At 36.1% G+C, this 17537-nt stretch overlaps 1 protein-coding gene across 3 annotated transcripts in view; it reads right to left on the reverse strand.

Annotated features, from left to right (window-relative positions):
• Positions 1-7754: 7754 nt before the first annotated feature.
• LOC141513043 (nuclear ubiquitous casein and cyclin-dependent kinase substrate 1) overlaps positions 7755-17537 on the reverse strand; it is a 75730-nt gene continuing 65947 nt past the window's right edge. For 2 of the 3 annotated variants that reach the window (XM_074222499.1, XM_074222502.1), the window contains 4 exons: positions 15174-15229; positions 12174-12326; positions 11339-11488; positions 7755-10209 (listed from right to left, as the gene is read on the reverse strand). In XM_074222499.1, coding sequence (XP_074078600.1) covers positions 10010-10209; positions 11339-11488; positions 12174-12326; positions 15174-15229 — 559 coding nt within the window. In that variant the 3' untranslated portion in view covers positions 7755-10009. The remainder of the gene's footprint in view (positions 10210-11338; positions 11489-12173; positions 12327-15173; positions 15230-17537) is intronic. The other variant, XM_074222500.1, reaches the window with a different exon arrangement.

A 17537-nucleotide genomic window follows, 5' to 3' on the forward strand; every position in this document is an offset into this window, starting at 1 on the left:
TTGGCTACCTGGTTTAATAAGATTTTCTTATGAAATACCAACCCCATGAAAATGAATTGATTTTTTCCACCTCATTCACACAGAAAGACAGAGACAAAGGGAGATACAAGGATAGTGGTGAAGTAGGTCAAAGGCAGGGTTGAAAAGAGGAAGAGCAAAAGTGGGAGGAGGTAAGTCTTTGTAACTAAGCCATGATATGCATTAGAAATGAAACCACCAGCTCTGATTCTAGTTGCAATATATAATCATGGAATGAAAACAGAGTCTTTTAAAACTTCTGAAGATGTTTAACAGATTCATACTATAGCATGATCTTAAGAGGGGAAATTATTTCTGAATAAAAGAAACTTAGTACTTTAAAGAGAACAATGGCAGGAGGGGGAGGGGCAGTGTTAAAAGACAGTAGAATGCCCAATACACATCAGATTTTAATAAACGTGTTGAAACCCAATTTGCAACAAAGCCACAAGTTCTAATGTGTGTCTCTACCTGGCATGTTCCAAAGAATAACTTTCACTATTTTACTCAAGTGAAAAGCAACTACAAATGTTTTTCCACATGGTCTAATTGGCAAGTTACCAAATGGCCTAGGATGCTTCTTTATCTAATGTAAACTACCAACTTAAGCCTTTAAGCCTCTTGGGAACCTTAGAAGCTCCCTTCAAACTGCCTGCCTGATCATAAACCGAAGACTGACCACTAGGGTAGATGGAGTCCACATTCCAAAATGAAAATGATTTCTAGAGGTAAACATTCTATTCAAGCCAATGAAAGGGTTGTCAACCACTGAGGTTTTATACATGCTTAATTACCGACCACTCTTAACATTCAATTAAAAAAAAATTCTCTAGGTGCCAGTTTATAACTAATGATAGCAGAACCTCTAAGATAAACAAGGTCAAACATTTTGTTACTGCATTTGTCAAGTTATTTGCTTTAGAAGAATGAAAATTCCAGTTGTGCTAGTTCACCCTTTGTCCCCTAGTAGAATGTTTCACAATATTTGCCCTTGCTGTTACTACTAAATGTAGCTACTAGTGACCTCTGCCAAAGTTGGACACAGTGGCTACCCCAGCCCCAGCCTCACTCACTATTAAACTACCGGAGGCACAGAAGGGAAAATCATCCAGACAGACTTCAGATCACTGGCTGAACCTGAGACAACTTTCTGAATAGCCTTCAAGCTCTCAACTGACTTGTGCTGTTTGTGGAACAATACCTCAAGCTCAAGGGCAATTTCAAAAGACAGCACCTGTCTCCACACAGGGCCAAGTGTTCTCAGCTGCTATGTCTTGGGAGCTCAGCTAGTACTTGGCTTCCTTGCCACATTCTGCTTGAGGAATACCTGAACGATAAGAAATGTGTTTTGGATCAGGTGGTCCCCATTATGGGTTGAGGATCCTTTCAAATGTTGGGGGCAGGATTTGAGAGGGATACTGGGTGGACCTGTGGCTCCTGGCCCGGGACAGTGGGAAAAACCACAAAGAGAGAAAGGCCCTATGGCACAAGCCTTGGACAAAACAAGGGGAAAATGATCACTTTAGACAATCCTGATCAACTCCATCAAGTGAGGACAAATACCTCCCCCTGCTGGCTAAAGAGAACCCTTACACCAGGTGATGAAGGTGACCTTGTGCTTCCTTCTATTAATAACTTCTCTTCTGCCTCATTCAGAAAGGATCTGCACACCATCCTCAAAAAATGTACCTTTGAATAGAACAATAACATCACTTTAAATATTTTTAAGCTTGTGCTCCTTAAAGATCCAAGTCAGGCAATGCATTTTCAGATCTAACCAAATTTCACAGAATCAGAAAGGTGACCTACTTAAGCAAAGAGGAACTCCCTTTATTTCATTTCTCCTAGGTAATCATTTGGTTTTTTATTTTTTTTTAAAGTTTTTGTAAGGCAATGGGGTTGTGACTAGCCCAAAGTCAACAGCTAAGTAATTATTATTGCCTGAGGCTGGATTTGAACTCAGGTCCTCCTGACTACAGGGCTAGTGCTCTATCTACCTAGTTGCCCTCTATTCATTTGATTTCTGCATTAAAATCTTCCCAAGAGATTGGAAACCCACTACTTTAAAAAAAATTATTTAAGGCAATGGGGCTGAGTGACTTGCCCAAGGTTATTCAGCTAAGAGGCAGTTATTAAGTGTCTGAGGCCAAATTTGAACTTGGGTCTTCCTGACTCCAGGGCTGGTGCCAACTAGCTGCCCCTCACTACCTTTTTTTTAAGTTTTTTTTTTTTTTGTAAGGCAAACGGGGTTAAGTGGCTTGCCCAAGGCCACACAGCTAAGTAATTATTAAGTGTCTGAGACTGGATTTGAACCCAGGTACTCCTGACTCCAGGGCCGGTGCTTTATCCACTACCCACCTAGCCATGCCCCCTCACTACCTTTCAAAGGGAACCCATTCCACTTTTTTTCCCTTAAAGGCAAATTTTTAGTTGTCCTCTGAATAAGTCTAATCCTTCTAAGTGATGACTCTACCTAGGTTTTACACTTCCCTTTCCTTAGAAAACTGATTGTTTCTTTTAAAATTTTTTAAATAATATTTTATTTTTTCCCAGTTTTCAACATTTAGTTGTGTAAATTTTTTCTACTTCCCTCCCCCTTCCCCAAAACAGAGAGCAATCTGATACAGATTATACATGCACACTGATTATAGTTCTAAAGAGCAAAATGACCATAAAGTATTTGAGCAGGAAGGGGAAAAATCAAGCAGTCTGAAAATCTAAAACTTGGCTTTAGTTCTAACAGTTTACGAAAGGTTTCTGTCCAAGTCCAGTCACTTTGCCAAATATTAATTTTCAACTCTGACAGCCAAAATATGTACTTTGGCGAATGTGGATTCAGTCAAGTTGCAATTGTTTCTCTACATCATGTGCTATAAAATTCAGTTTCTCTGCACCAGTACTATATGCATCAGTGATGAGAGGAAAATTTGTTTATGCTGATTATTAAATTTTTATACAAGCTGCAAGCTTGAAGCTCCTATTTCCTTGAGTCTGAAGCTCACTTTGACTCAGACTACATCATCTCATCCACAAATGAGTCAGCTAATTTTAACAGTGAACAGAGACAAAAGACATTACATTTATAAATTACAAACTGAGTTAGGTTTCCATTACAAGGAAGGACAGCACTCAAATTAATAAGGCAAGTAAAATGAACTGAAATTCATTTAGACCAAGACTAATTCAGAAACAAATGAACAATTCTATTGAACCAAATCTTGTCATTTTCTTTACCATAACAGTGGATATACAATGGCAATGTGAGTCAGGAAGACCTGAGTTTGAATCCTTCACACATTTAGTAACTATGTGACTCTAAATAGTCACTGTCTCAGTTGTCTCACCTTTCATAGCACTGAACCTATTGGGTTGTTGCAAGGATCAAATGAATTTAAAAACATACATATACACACACACACTCATTTATATGTATATATGTAAAACACTTGGTATAAGGTCCTATATAGTCATTTCAGTATTATATATAGTATAAACCAAATGGTACATGGACTATACCAAGGAAGTGCAAGGGGAAATTAATTAAAAATTAAAAATTAAAATTTTCAAGAAGTATTATTTTAATTTGCGAGTTACCAGAAAATCATGTACATTCCATTTATGCATATTATATGAAGTCAAATCTTATCAAATTGCATATTAATTCAGATACTGACAGTACTGATCCAAACATTATTTCAAACATTTAGATGAATGCAGGGAAAAAAATTGTTCTTAAAATAAGAATCCTAGAGCATTAAAAATGAGACTAGAAAGGTAAAAGTGATTTGCTTTCTCCAGGGCCAATTGTCAGCAAAGCTGGGATTGGAACTTAATTCTGACTACACAGTACTTTTTCTTTCTTTCTTTCTTTTCTTTCTTTCTTCCTTCCTTCCTTTCTGTTTTTGCAAGGCAATGGGGGTTAAGTGGCTTGCCCAAAGCCACACAGCTAGGTAATTATTAAGTGTCTGAGGACTGATTTGAACTCAGGTACTCCTGACTCCAGGGCTCGTGATCTATCCACTGCGCCCCCTAGGTGCCCCCACAGTACTTTAAAAAAAATATTTACTGCTTCAGGATTCTTGATATCATCAAATCCTCCCATTCCCTTCATTAACTCCAGAAAAGTAAAATAGCACTATGTTCAATTGTTATCAGAAAGTATAAATTCTTCATTTTGAGATAAAAAATGCTTCTCAGGTTGGTTATGAGAGGTGGTCGCTGAAAATGATTATTCCATCTGTTTTCCAGAATTAGGATTGAACTGTATACTAGAAATATTTTTCTAAGCCAAGATTACCTGTTGTAGCATATAAAACGCAAGTCATCACATTCTACCTGAGATATGAGAAGAAGTACACAGAGGCGCATTTCTGGGTTATAAAAGCCCTTTTATAAAGCCATTTTTAAACAAAACAAAAAAAAAGTTTACAAAAGGAAAAAAGATACAGAAAAAAGAATAACTTGCTTCATATATTCCAAAAAGAGAAAAAAAAGGGGGGGCAACAATGCCAACATGCTCAACAATTAAGGGTTCTATTTTGTTTTTCTTTTTTTTTTTTAAATACAAAATACAAGCAAAGGATACACATACTTAAAACAGAGCTCAGGAGCAGGTACACAGTCCTGGAAACCCCTTTAAAAAAAAAGCAAAGCAGATTTTTTTTCTATGCTGGTACATACAGAGACTGGAATATGTAAAATTAAGTATCACAAAAGACCATCACACAACTCTACCAATGTATATGGTATCTATAATTCAAGAACATGGTCAACAAAATCATGTTCCACTTCAACCCTGTTTTATTTAAAATTTTAAACCTTTTTAAATAAAGCAGTTACATTCAAACTCTTAACTTCCTCAGTACCATGCTGTAGGTGTCAGCATTGTCAAGGTATTGCAAGAATGCCCAACCCTCTAGTGTTTGACCATATATCCAGCAATGTCGCTGAATGTAGGAAAGAATGTTATGTAGTCTCAGGCCATGGATAGAAGAAATTCTATCCCTCCCTCTTCACTAGATGGCAAAAGTTGAGGAACTGAATTGGCAAGGAATAGTTTTGGGGGATGTCCTTGGGGCTATGTGAAAACCCCAACTAGGATGACATATATTCCAAGACAAATATTACTTACAAATTGTGGAGCTATATTTGGCTAACCTGGGTGCCATTCAAGGGTTACTGCTATTGGTTAATTAAAACAAGGAAAAAAACCTTTGGAGTGGATATGTAGGGTTTGTTGTGAAGACATGCTTATGGTAAACAAGTAGTGCTCTTATTTACATTTTTAAAAAAACTGATTCTGAGGAGGGAAAAAAAAAGTAAAATAAACAAATTTCCAGAAGACAGAAAGGTCAGACACACCAAACACACTCCCACTCACACAAAATACTTCTGGGGATTTTATACATGTTATCTGTGGCAAAAGCTGAGTAGTTTTCCCCACCCCACCAAAAAAAGGAAAAAAGGAACCAAAAGCCCCTAATCCTAAGTCCCACCCCCAACCCTTTCCCACCCAAGTTTAGAAAACCCTCCCCTCACCCTGATATACAAAGCATATGCACAATGGTGGCTTTACACCAATCACACAGAGCATGCTCAAGTTAGATGTCACCATTTTGGTCATTGCACTGGCATCGTGGTGGGCTGCATTAAAGGCTTTCTCCAATAGTGGTTGGATACACAAAATCAGCACCACAGTAAACTTTGTAACTAGGCTTTCATGAAAAAAAAATCAAGATTTTCATCCGTGGGTGTAGGATTCTGAAAGAATCTTGGTGGTAGAAAATCCATTCCAGGACCACTCCAACCTTTCAACACACAACTCCAACAAAGGGAAGGAGAAATAGGTTTTATTTTCTCTGCGCAATCTTAAAAGTATACACATTTTCTTCTTTCAGGACCCCAAACTGTAATGTCCTATTATTTTCCTCAAAATAAATCCCAAATTCAATTTTCTTTAATTACCATTTTTGTTTCATACCCCCACAATCAGATGACAATGTGAAGTAATTTTCTCTAGTTTTGAAGCAACTAGAAAATTGTAGGATCTCTCTGTCCCTTTGTAAATGACTTTATCTTGCTGATTTCACCATTCATATCCATGTATACAACAAATACTGAGGCATAACAACACAAAAAACAAAACATGGGTTTCTTATCTTTTCCCAAATTATAAGTTTAAGGTGTTTTTTTAAATGCAGCCACTGAGCATGCTCAAAAATAATTCAGCCTTACAGTCACTCCTTATTACAACAGACACACATACAGTAAAAAGAAGCCATTTTTTCTTTCCCATACCCCTAACATGAGATAGTTTGCTCAAGCAAGCACATGGATCATTTTAGAAGGCTTTCCCAAGTTACCCCATGCTAAATTCTGTTCTGGCCCTCCAAACATCCTGAAACCTGAATATGCTGAAGCTTGTTTAAAAAACAAAACAAAAAAAGAAAACCCAGAGTGTTCTAAAATTCATCTTTGTTACTTTAATGCTTCTTAAGAAGTAAAATCAAGAAAAATCATTAAAAATCTTTCAGTCTCACGTTCAGCCATAGTTGTTCAGGTCAGTATCAAAGACTTTTCTGGCTAGGAGCTCAAGATTCAACTTTGTATTGAATATTTACATGCAGACATCAATAAAGGAAACCCATAGGAAGCCAAACTATTCACAAGAATATGTTGCTAAATGAGGGCTGAAGCTTGGAAACAGCAACTACATGAGTGGAAAAAATTATTGGCCATCAAAGTTTCTGCAATGGGAATAGATACAAACTTATTCCTTGAGATTAGAACAGCCCTTACAAACAATCTTACACTTTCCCTAAATGGGATAAAATCCAAAACTTTCCTTCTTGGAATTAAAGTGTCAAGAAAAGGTACAGAGGTGATGTTTTAGAAAGTAAAATACTATTTGTTATTAAATTCATGCTTAGGTTCAATCCCACACCTTCTAGAGAGGGAAGACAGCACATGTTTAGACTGGTTTCAAAATTTTAACTGGGTAAACCATCAAGCACAGTAACATTTCCAGCATGTCAAGGATGACCTACAGTCCAAGAATCTGGATACAAAAGGTGCTGAAGAACTAAAAAACTGTCAGTAGGCTGAAAAATATGGAGGATAGAGACTTGGTTCCAAAGTTAAACCCACACTAGTCAGAATAGTGTTCAGGATATGATACCTTTGTGTTTAAATAACCATCCAACTTTTAAGTGCTGCAAATTAAAAAGACAGTGGACCCTATATATACACACATATATGTATGTGTCCGTGTATATATGTATACACACACGCATGTGCGTGCACACACACACACACACCTTATAACGATGGACAGAGTCAACCAATATAGTAAACACTAATGACTATGATCAACTACATATACTTCCTTAAGCCAAGGTCACAGTATCAAGTACACCTCAACACTAAGCACCTGGGTTTCCAGTTTGAATTGTAACTATTCCATTAAATGGGTGGAGAATTTAAGGTAAGAAATCAAGTCTGATAAATTAAAAAGATAGCTCAAACATTTCTATGATGAAAACATATAATTTTTAGATTTTTTCCAGTCTATCAGAAATGTACATGAAGAACATTTTCAGCTTTTCCAGTCTAAGAGTTAACTGTTTTATAAAAGAAATCCCAAACAAAAAAAAAAATCAAATTGAATGCACACAAATAATGTAATAGAAAAAAATAATTCTAACAAACAAGTGGCTGACAGTCATACCATGACCAGAGATGTTTATGGAGAATATATTTAAAATACCAAACAGGTTACAACACCATAAATTGTTTTGACATAAGCTCTGATTTAGGAAATTCTCCACCCCCCATCCCAAACCCCCAGCTTAAAGAAATAAAATTTAAGAAAATCCACAAATACTGAGAATACAGGACTTCATCTTCACTTCATTAATGGAAGGGGGGGAGGGAACAAGAATATATGTTTAAGAGACAGGTAATTGGCTACTTCTGGACTGAAGATCAGAATGAAATTATATAGCCAAGTTGTATACCCCTAAAAATAGAGATCTGAAAAGGAAACACTGATATCTTTTGCTGTAGTAATAAAAATAATATAAAAAATGAAGGGAGTGTGTATTGTAAATAAATGAACTGAAACTTGCAGATACCCATGAATGCAAATTAATCACCCTCATTATGAATTTAACCATCCTACAAAGCATTAAGGTCTACACATCTGGTTCTGCACTAGAAACTCCATGTTCTTTTCTAGATGCACGAAGAGGTCATATACTACTTCAAGCAGAAGCAGCTAAAACCAAATCCTAAAAGCTTTTGAAGAGTGAAGCCTTTGCTCTGAGAACACTTGCAAGGTATTGACCAAAAGAGAAAAAATTCTTACAAAGGTCAAAACAAAAAAAGATAAAATAGCAAGCAAGGTACTTGGGAGAAAATCCCAGGGGGAAAAAAAAAGAGGTTCATTTTTTTCTTTCATTTCAAATTTGCTAATACAATCCCTATACCTTATTTCCCTCAGGACTTGAAGAACAAAGCTCAGAAAGGTCCAGGGGCTTTCAATGAAGGCCTGGAAGATCACAATTAATTGCAAACATGTCTCCTGAATGCAGGATTGGGTCCCCCTCTCCGCTCCCCCCTCCCCAGTCCCTGCTCCTGCTTCTAATGAACCCATACAATTTTATTTGATCAATATCTAGACAGAGGGCCAGTAAGTCAGGAGCAGCAATAGGTAGGAAACCCCCATCGGGGGCAGGATGGGATGAAGATGAATCGTAGGTGGAGATGAACAATGTCCTAGAATAGGTGTGAGGTGTGTGTGTGGGGGTCTGTGTCCCATATTGCAGCAGGAAGTTCACAGATGCACATACCACATTTCTGGGGAGAAACAAGAGGGTGGGATAGGAAAACATTCTGTTCCCAAATTACCATATGAATTAACCAAAGCATGACTCATGGGATCTGAGCGCATAGATATGCTATAACAGAATTCCACTTCTTAAAGGAAAAAACCCAACTCTCTGTGATTTAGTTTCACATTAACTGGTTCTTTATTGGCTTAAGACCTAAACATTGTCAGTTTGAGAAGAAACCCACTGTGTGTGTGGTAACAGCAATCTTGCTGTTAAAATCTAAATTCCTCTTGATCCTTGGTAAAATTTATTCCAAGAAAAAGAATAGATACATTTTTATTTTAAAAACATAAACCATGGATATTCAGATCTGAAACAAAGTCACTTAGATTTTGATGCATTGCTGCTCCCCTGATTTTTAGGTTGAGCATCATTTAACTCCCTAAATACCTTAGCAGAAAAAAACAAAACAAAACGATTTACTTGTTCCTATTCTCTTTGAGATGACCAGGAGTGAAACAGAACAAAACAAAATAATAACAACAAAAACCCCACACCAAAAAGTCATGTGGCCTGGTTGTTCCCAAATGGGGTTAGAGATGGGATATTTAAGGTGGTGTTCATATTCATCACCTTCCTGTCTAGCCAATGACAGTTTAGATTCATGATTAAAAAAAATTAAATATAAACATTTTTGTCTTTGCTGACGGTGATAAAAAAAATTCAGGTAAATAAGGAACAACCATTTTCATTTATAATTCATATTGTCTTCTGGATTCCTCCTGTTCATCTTGGTAACTTTTAGTAAAGTTAAAATTTCAATAGTGTTTGCCTCAAATCTTATTGCTTCACCTGTAGTAACCCTTTCATTTTTCTTTTTTTAAAGTTAGATGGTAAATTCGTTGGATACTTTGTCATGGCTTTTATTGGAGACTGGGAAAGGGAAAAGACAAAAGTAATTTTAAAAAATGACCATAATTTTCTCTTAAAAAGGGGGAGTGGGGTAAGGAGATGTTGTTATCTCTCACCAGTGGGGGGCAGGGTAAGGAAGCATTCAAAGCCCATGAGTCAAGCCATAGTCAAAACCATGTTCTACCCTAAAGTAGATTTTCTTTCTTCCCCCCCCTTTTTTTAAATAAGATCTCCCCAAACCATCACTTTTAATCTTCCCCAGACTGGGCTTCATCTTCAGACCCTTCATCCCCAGATTTTTCTGGTGGAGGGCTGGCAGATTTTTTCTTTTCTGGGGGGCTTTCTGGCTCCTCATCCTCTTCTTTGGGGGAAGGAGTCTTTTCCTTTGATGCCTTTGATGCTGTGGGACGGCCCACTTTTCCTTTGCCTTTCACTGGACTTGGTGTCACTGAAAAAAAAAAAAGGATTGAGGAAGGGACAGAAGACAAAAAAAAGTATTTCATGATGGAAAAAATAAAAAAATTCTACACACCATTTCCTAAGAGGACATCATCCCAAAAATCAAGGTGGGAGAAAAGCTGGCTATCAATTTTTAATCTCAAAAGAAGTCATGATAAATGACCGCACATTTGTTGCAATAGAAAACTATTCCATTTTACAAAAACTCACAAGATACAACCCCTCTGACCCCCATTTCTCATCAAATTTCTGTGGTCTTTGTCAGGTTAAAGTGCAAGGTTTCCTATCTATCTCCTTATGAAGGAGGAGCTGGGAGTATACTTTTTAACAAGGTCTCTGGCCCATGATTTCAAATTGCCAGACATGCATAAGACAGCCTATGGCTTTGGACATGGCCACTATTTAGTGTGTTATTTATGTATTTCTTTACCATTTAACATGAATGGAAACTAAGATTTTGTTTATGTACCTGTCTTTTTAATGTGTCACTGAAGAAGTTTTTGAGCAATACTACTGACCCATTTACCCCACAATTTTGCATAGTGTGGAACTTTTTTGGGAATGCAAGTATTGTTATGGCAGAACTGATTGGGTATTGTTCAGTGACTTGCTGAATGAACTAAAAAACCTTTATTTTAGAAGCTAAAAAAACAATGATTAAACAATAGCATGATAAAACTGCAAATACAAAGAGAATTAGCACTGCTGTGATTCTTTGAATGAAGGGAACGCCTACTCTTACCTGGGTGTATGAGTATAGGTGTGTGGCAGAAACCTCAAGGGCCAAAGAAAAAGTAGTCATATGGCCTTAGCCTCAAATAATTTTTATTACTGATTCTTGTTTATATCCCACGAGTACCACAAAATAAATGTAAATGCCAGATTCCTGGAAAGATTGCAGTCATTATTCCTATGATATAGTCTTTCCTGAACCAGACACTCATTTAGTCAAACCTCATTTTTATAATAGTCACAATTCATCTTTGTCTTCCTATAGATGTTAAAGTCCTTTGGAATATCTTGAATTCCTTTTAGATTAGCCAGTCCTGTATCAAGTCCCAAATGATGATTTTTTTTTTAAAAAAAGAGCACCTTAGCTTCCCCAAGACTGAGCTCACCTGTAGCCTTTAGCCTAGGTTTGGGCATTTTCTTTTCTTTCCTTTCAGGCTTGGATTTCTTCACAATCTTTTTGTTTTTCTTTTTTGAACTTCCATAATCACTATCATCATCATCTTCCATTAGGAAGTCTTCATCACTGCCAGAATCTTCTGAGGGAAAGGAAAAATTACAATTCCTGGCTTAATTTATAAACAATTTATATATAAGTGAAACAAAGGGAAGCATAGTTCTAATAGAATGGAGCATGGGATTTGGGAGTCAAAATACTTTTAGATGCTACTTCCAGTTGCAACTCTGACTTGTTGGTTGGGATCATTGGCCCTATCTGTAAAATGGTAATAACATAAACCTCACATGGGATTGGTATAACTGACTTGTTTGAAGAGATCAACAAGAGGCAGAGATTTCTAAAACCTCACATAAGTAGAAATTGCTTTTATTAGTTAACTACAGAATACATGGCAAAATGAAATATATCAGAATTATCCAAACTAGAGATTTAAGAAATATCTATATGCTATTATTAATACCCTACTAAAAGGGGGGGGTGTCTCAAAACCCATAAACCACCAACATATTCTTATATCTAATTGCTAATCTAAGATCATTTTCAAGAGAAGACATACATATCTGTGATCCAGGCCTAATCATGTGACTAAAGACTTAAGTATAATCTCTAAAGAGATTTCAAGTATGTCTAGATTGTCCTAATGGAAGCCACCAAATATCTCTCAACCTCCACTTGGTGACTGAGGATTTGGTATGTGGGCATGCCATCTCTGAGGAGATAGTGATCAAGGTCACACAACTGACACTCCAGTCACTTTCACTTACTCTCCTGGAATGGTGCCTCTTCTTCTTCTTCTTGTTCTTCTTCACTGCCCACATCTTCCATGAGCATCTCTCTCTGTTTGGAAGCTGCTTTGGATGCTGCCTGACGCTGTTGGCGAACATTTTTGTGATCTTCCTTTTCATCTTCACTGTCCTCTGCAAAATTAAAGTCATAACAATACAATTGATACAAATTGCTTTGATTCCAGTAGCTGAGGATGGAAACATTTTTTTTTAGTTTTTGCAAGGCAAATGGGGTTAAGTGGCTTGCCCAAGGCCACACAGCCAGGTGATTTAAGAGTCTGGGGCTGGATTTGAACTCGGGTACTCCTGACTCCAGGGCCGGTGCTTTATCCACTAGGCCACCTAGCCGCCCTGGAAATATATTCTTAGACAAGATGGTATTTAAAAATAAAATAAGCAACAATGGATAGCTGGATAAAAAGGTATGGTTAGATTTGTTTGGTTACACAAGAATACCACCAGTACTTATGTATATGTGCAAAATTTAATTCATTTAGCTTAACCAAATAAAAAGGTCAAATCTGAAAATCATCACTAAGTATTATCACAAACGATCTACAATTCCAAAAATAATGTGTTTAAATAGTACTACTTCAGGTAAAATATTGTGAAGTGCCCATTTATAGACCAGTACTATCAAACTTAAATAACAATGGGATCCCTGCTAGCCAAATACTGACCTAAAAAACAACATATTAACATTTTCTATGCTGAACTGTATTATTATTGTTAAATAGTTCCCAATTACAATTAAATCTAGTTTACATAGTACTTTTGCAGAGTTTGACATTTCTATTTCAAACATCATTAAAAGGGTAGACCTAAAGAAACTGAAGTTCCAAAATGGAAAACTCTAGCTCTCATTTGTCTTCCCTTTAAAACATAATAGGCAATTTTAAAGGTCTGGGAAATTCAGATTAGAAAAAAGATGTTTATGAGAATAGTAGAAAAATCACAGATAATATATTTTTCAAAGACCTCCTTCTAAGAAGCAATTTGAATTGGAGTTAGAAGATCCAATTTCAATTCCTACCTGTTTTTTACTCTCTTGACTCTTGAGAAGTCATAACCAACCACTCATACTTTTCTGTATCCCAGAATTGTGAAAATTTAAAGACAGAACATTTATAAAAGTACTATAAAGCATCTAAGTTCTTACAATTGGTGTTAAAATGTAAAGTGCTTTAAGAATCGTTGAATATGATATACATCAATGTGATTATTTCAAGTTTGACAATTTTTTGATGCCTTTAAAAAATTATTGTAGTTATCTCAAGTATTCCTGCTATATAGGAGCTATTTCATAACAAATAGTATTTTAAAAGACACAAAAAAAGTAGAAGAAAAAAAATAGCACAATAAATCAAGGTCTGAAAAAAATGGACAATCTGTAACACAAGAGAGACTTTCACTTCTACCAAGAAATATGTTGGGAGTATCCTCACATATCAAGTAATGTTTGATATTTATAATGGTTATAGAGTTATTTTTGATTTGCTAGCAGATCTTAAAATACTATAAATACTATACTTAAAATACTATAAAATATTTAAAACAGTATAAAGAATGTGGCTTTTTGGGCAGCTAGGTGGGTGCAGTGGATAGAGCACCGGCCCTGGAGTCAGGAGTACCCGAGTTCAAATCCAGCCCCAGACTCTTAATCACCTGGCTGTGTGGCCTTGGGCAAGCCACTTAACCCCATTTGCCTTGGAAGAAAAAAAAAAGAATGTGAAGAATGTGGTTTTTAAATACTAACATTATACAACCCATACACACACATATACACACACACAAACACACACACATATATATATGGAAAACTTTTAAACTTTCCACATTATCAAAAATCAGGTAATAAACAGCTGTACTTATTAAAAAATATATAACTGGTCCTATCCACCGACAACACACTTCTTACTATTTTTTTTCCCAAGGCAATGGGGTTAAGTGACTTGCCCAAGGCCACACAGCTAGGTAATTATTAAGTGTCTGAAGCCGGATTTGAACTCGGGTACTCCTGACTCCAGGGCCAGTGCTCTATCCACTGTGCCATCTAGCTGCCCTGACAACACACTTATTTAAAAATCATCCAAAGATAGGTAGTGCTGACTGAATCAGAACAAAATGCTGGCAACTGGCCCTAGGACAGAGAGTCAGGTATCATTGGTGATCACCTGCAACCTTTTCTCTGGATTTGGAAACGTGGCTATTTTCTAGTGAGACTTTTTTCCCCTTTGAAGGGTCTCTTTTGGGAGCATTTGTCAAGTCTTGCCATTATAATTAGCTCTGAGATTATCACCTTTAAATATTCAAATATTCTTACCAAGACAAATAAGACACTGAAAATGGAGGATTCTGATACCAGTTACACAAAATTTATCCTATGAAGATGGAAACCATGACTAATTTTAATAGATGATATTGTGTATCCTTTGGGCACTTAAAATATAAAGAATTAAAAATTTGGTTCTGGTTCAGCTGGGAGGTAGTTCTCCCAATAGTTATGGTGTCACAGGGACAGAAACCACTAGGTAGAACCAAAGTTAATTCATTTCTTTTGCATTCAGAAGTTTGAGTATTATACCTGAATAAAAATAAAAAGAAAAGTAATTTTTTAAAAGTGAAAGTACCCGATAGGTCTGAAGTCATTAAACCCTTGTTCATGTGATAAAATTAGTAACCTCATTTGAAAGAAAGTCCAGCACTGAAAGAGCAGGTAAGAAAATATGGCTAAATTCCTTGCTGGAATAAAATTCGTTAATTAATTCTGGTAAAATATGAGAAATCTTCATATTCCTTATAATAAAAGGCTGTTCATACAAAAAAAAGTCTATTAGATCAAGAAGAATACAAACTAAATAAATAACAGAATACTTGAAGTAAAATTCTGATGAAAATATTAAAGGTATCCTCTTGGAATTCTTCATGGAAATGGATAAGTGGAGGAGGGAAAACTAACATTTCTAATTACATAAATACCTGGTGAGTGTGAATCATCCTTCTTGGTCTTCACATCTTTTTCTTCAGAGTCCTCACTGCAGGTAAAAAAAAGTCATGTTAATAAGCAAAGGCTTGGAATGATCTAAACAATGTCTGGAATCTGACATGAACAAAATCTTGGGACTACCATTTTTGTCAGAAACAGAACTAGAAATTAAGTCCATTAATTGAGAATGGATAAACATTTTGGTATATTAATTTAACAGAATATTATTGTTCTGTAAGAAATAATGAAAAGGATGAGAAATCTGGGAAGACTTGTATGAATCAATAGGGAGCCCAATGTAAAGAGAAAGTATTGGATTTAAAATTCAAATTCCACCTCAAACACTGTGATCCTGAGTAAGTCACATAATCTTTACAGGTTCTTCGTGTGCAAAACGAGAAGTTGAACTAGATGACTTCTCAGATCCCCTACATTTCTCAATTTGTAAAGAATAAACTGATAAAGAATCAAGTGGTCCAGCAGAACAATTTATATAATGACCACAATAATGTAAAGGAAAATAACTTTAAAAGACAATGCAGTGACAAAATCACAAATGTAGAACAGTGGTGTCAATCCTAAATAGAAACAAGGGCTACCAAATCTTACGTTAACAATCCCTGTGAGTTACACATTAATTTAGAAACCCCCATCAATGTTATATTAAATTCTACTGTATTTTTACTTATTTTGTTACATATTTTCAGATTAAATTTAATATGGTTCAAATTTAATATGGTTCAGACTGCACTCTTTAAAAGAGTTTTCAGAAGAACTGATGATGATGAAGCATGCCCCCCACCTTTTTATCAGAGAAGGGTTGGAGATTGTGAGATGGAGTGACAGTGCTATCAAAAAAGGACATCAATAAAATTTAAAAAATCCATGAGTAGGGTCAGCTAGGTAGCACAACAATACTGGTTCTGTAGTCAGTCAGGAGGACTCAAGTACAAATCTGACCTCAGACACCAGCTGCAACCCTGGGCAAGTCCCTTCACCCCAAATGCTTCTTCAACCCCCCCCCCCCCACCAAACAGACAGATAAGAACAGTTAGATGTGAGCAAGACAATAAAAAAAGCAAGGCTGTAGGGTATCCCTTGAAGTATATTTAATTGTTATTGTTCAGTTGTTTTTCAGTTATGTTAGATTCTTCATTAGTCCATTTGAGACTTTCATGGCAAAGATCTAGAATGGTTTGGCATTTCCATTTCTAGCTCATTTTATAGATTAGGAAACTAAGGCAAACTGAATTACATGAGTTGTCTAGGGTCACCAAGCTGTAAGTGTTTGGGGTCACATTTGAATTCAGAAAGATGAGTCTTCCTGATTCCAGGCCTCTGTCCCTAGCTGACCTAGTATATTTAATACATATTTAAAAGAAGAGCTCTCTACAAGTTTCTTAAACAGTTCTCATTTTTTGTTCTTTGCAAACTAATATTTTATGTCTATTAAATTCAGAAGGAAAAAATTATAAGTTTTTGTCTCATCCTGGATGACTAAATTATTACACAATGAGGACAACAGATTCCTCTTGCTCCCAGTATTTTTAGCAGGTCATTTACTTGGTTAAGTATATATCCTTTCAAAGCCATCATGAACAACACCATTTCCAAACACCAAAAGAAGAAATGGTTCCTTCAAAAGGTAAATACCTCTTTAGGCATAGGTACAGGTATATAAGCATAATCTAAGTGTAAATGTTCATAATGGATAATGATTTTATAGTGAAATGTAATAATAGGGACTTGTTAAACTAATATATTTTCAAATATGTCTTTTATGTATATCTATTTGGGGGTAGAGGGGAGGGGAAAGTCCTTCTAGTAAAACAAATAATCAACACTTGATAGCTTAATTTACTGGCAGCAGACCCTAACGCCTCTCTTCCCTGACTATGCTCATTTACTCCCCAAAATACCTTAGAATATTTTTTAAGGAACACAATAAGCTATACAACCTAAATGCTACTGTAAAATAATAGTCTGACCATGGAAAAGTCAACCTAAAATGAGAGAATAAGTAATAAAAAAGAGAGGTATTTTAAATATAAACTCCTCAGAGGAGTACATGGTATAATACAAAGAAACTGAATTTGGTTTTATTCTTGATACTTTGTGTGACCTTTGGGAAAGTCACAAGCTCTCTGGGCTTCAATTTCCCATTGAGTAAAATGAGGGTTGAAGGGATTGGGTTAAGTGATCTTTAAGATCAGATATAGGAGTGGCTAGGTGGCCCAGTGGATAAGAGCATTGGCCCCGGAGTTAGGAGAACCTGAGTTTAAATCAGCCTCAGACACTCAGACACAGATGACACTTAGACCACACTCATCTGAACTGGTTAAAGGAGAAAAGAATAC

The sequence above is a fragment of the Macrotis lagotis genome, chromosome 2, assembly GCF_037893015.1.
Source record: "Macrotis lagotis isolate mMagLag1 chromosome 2, bilby.v1.9.chrom.fasta, whole genome shotgun sequence".
Taxonomy (NCBI): Eukaryota; Metazoa; Chordata; class Mammalia; order Peramelemorphia; family Peramelidae; genus Macrotis; species Macrotis lagotis.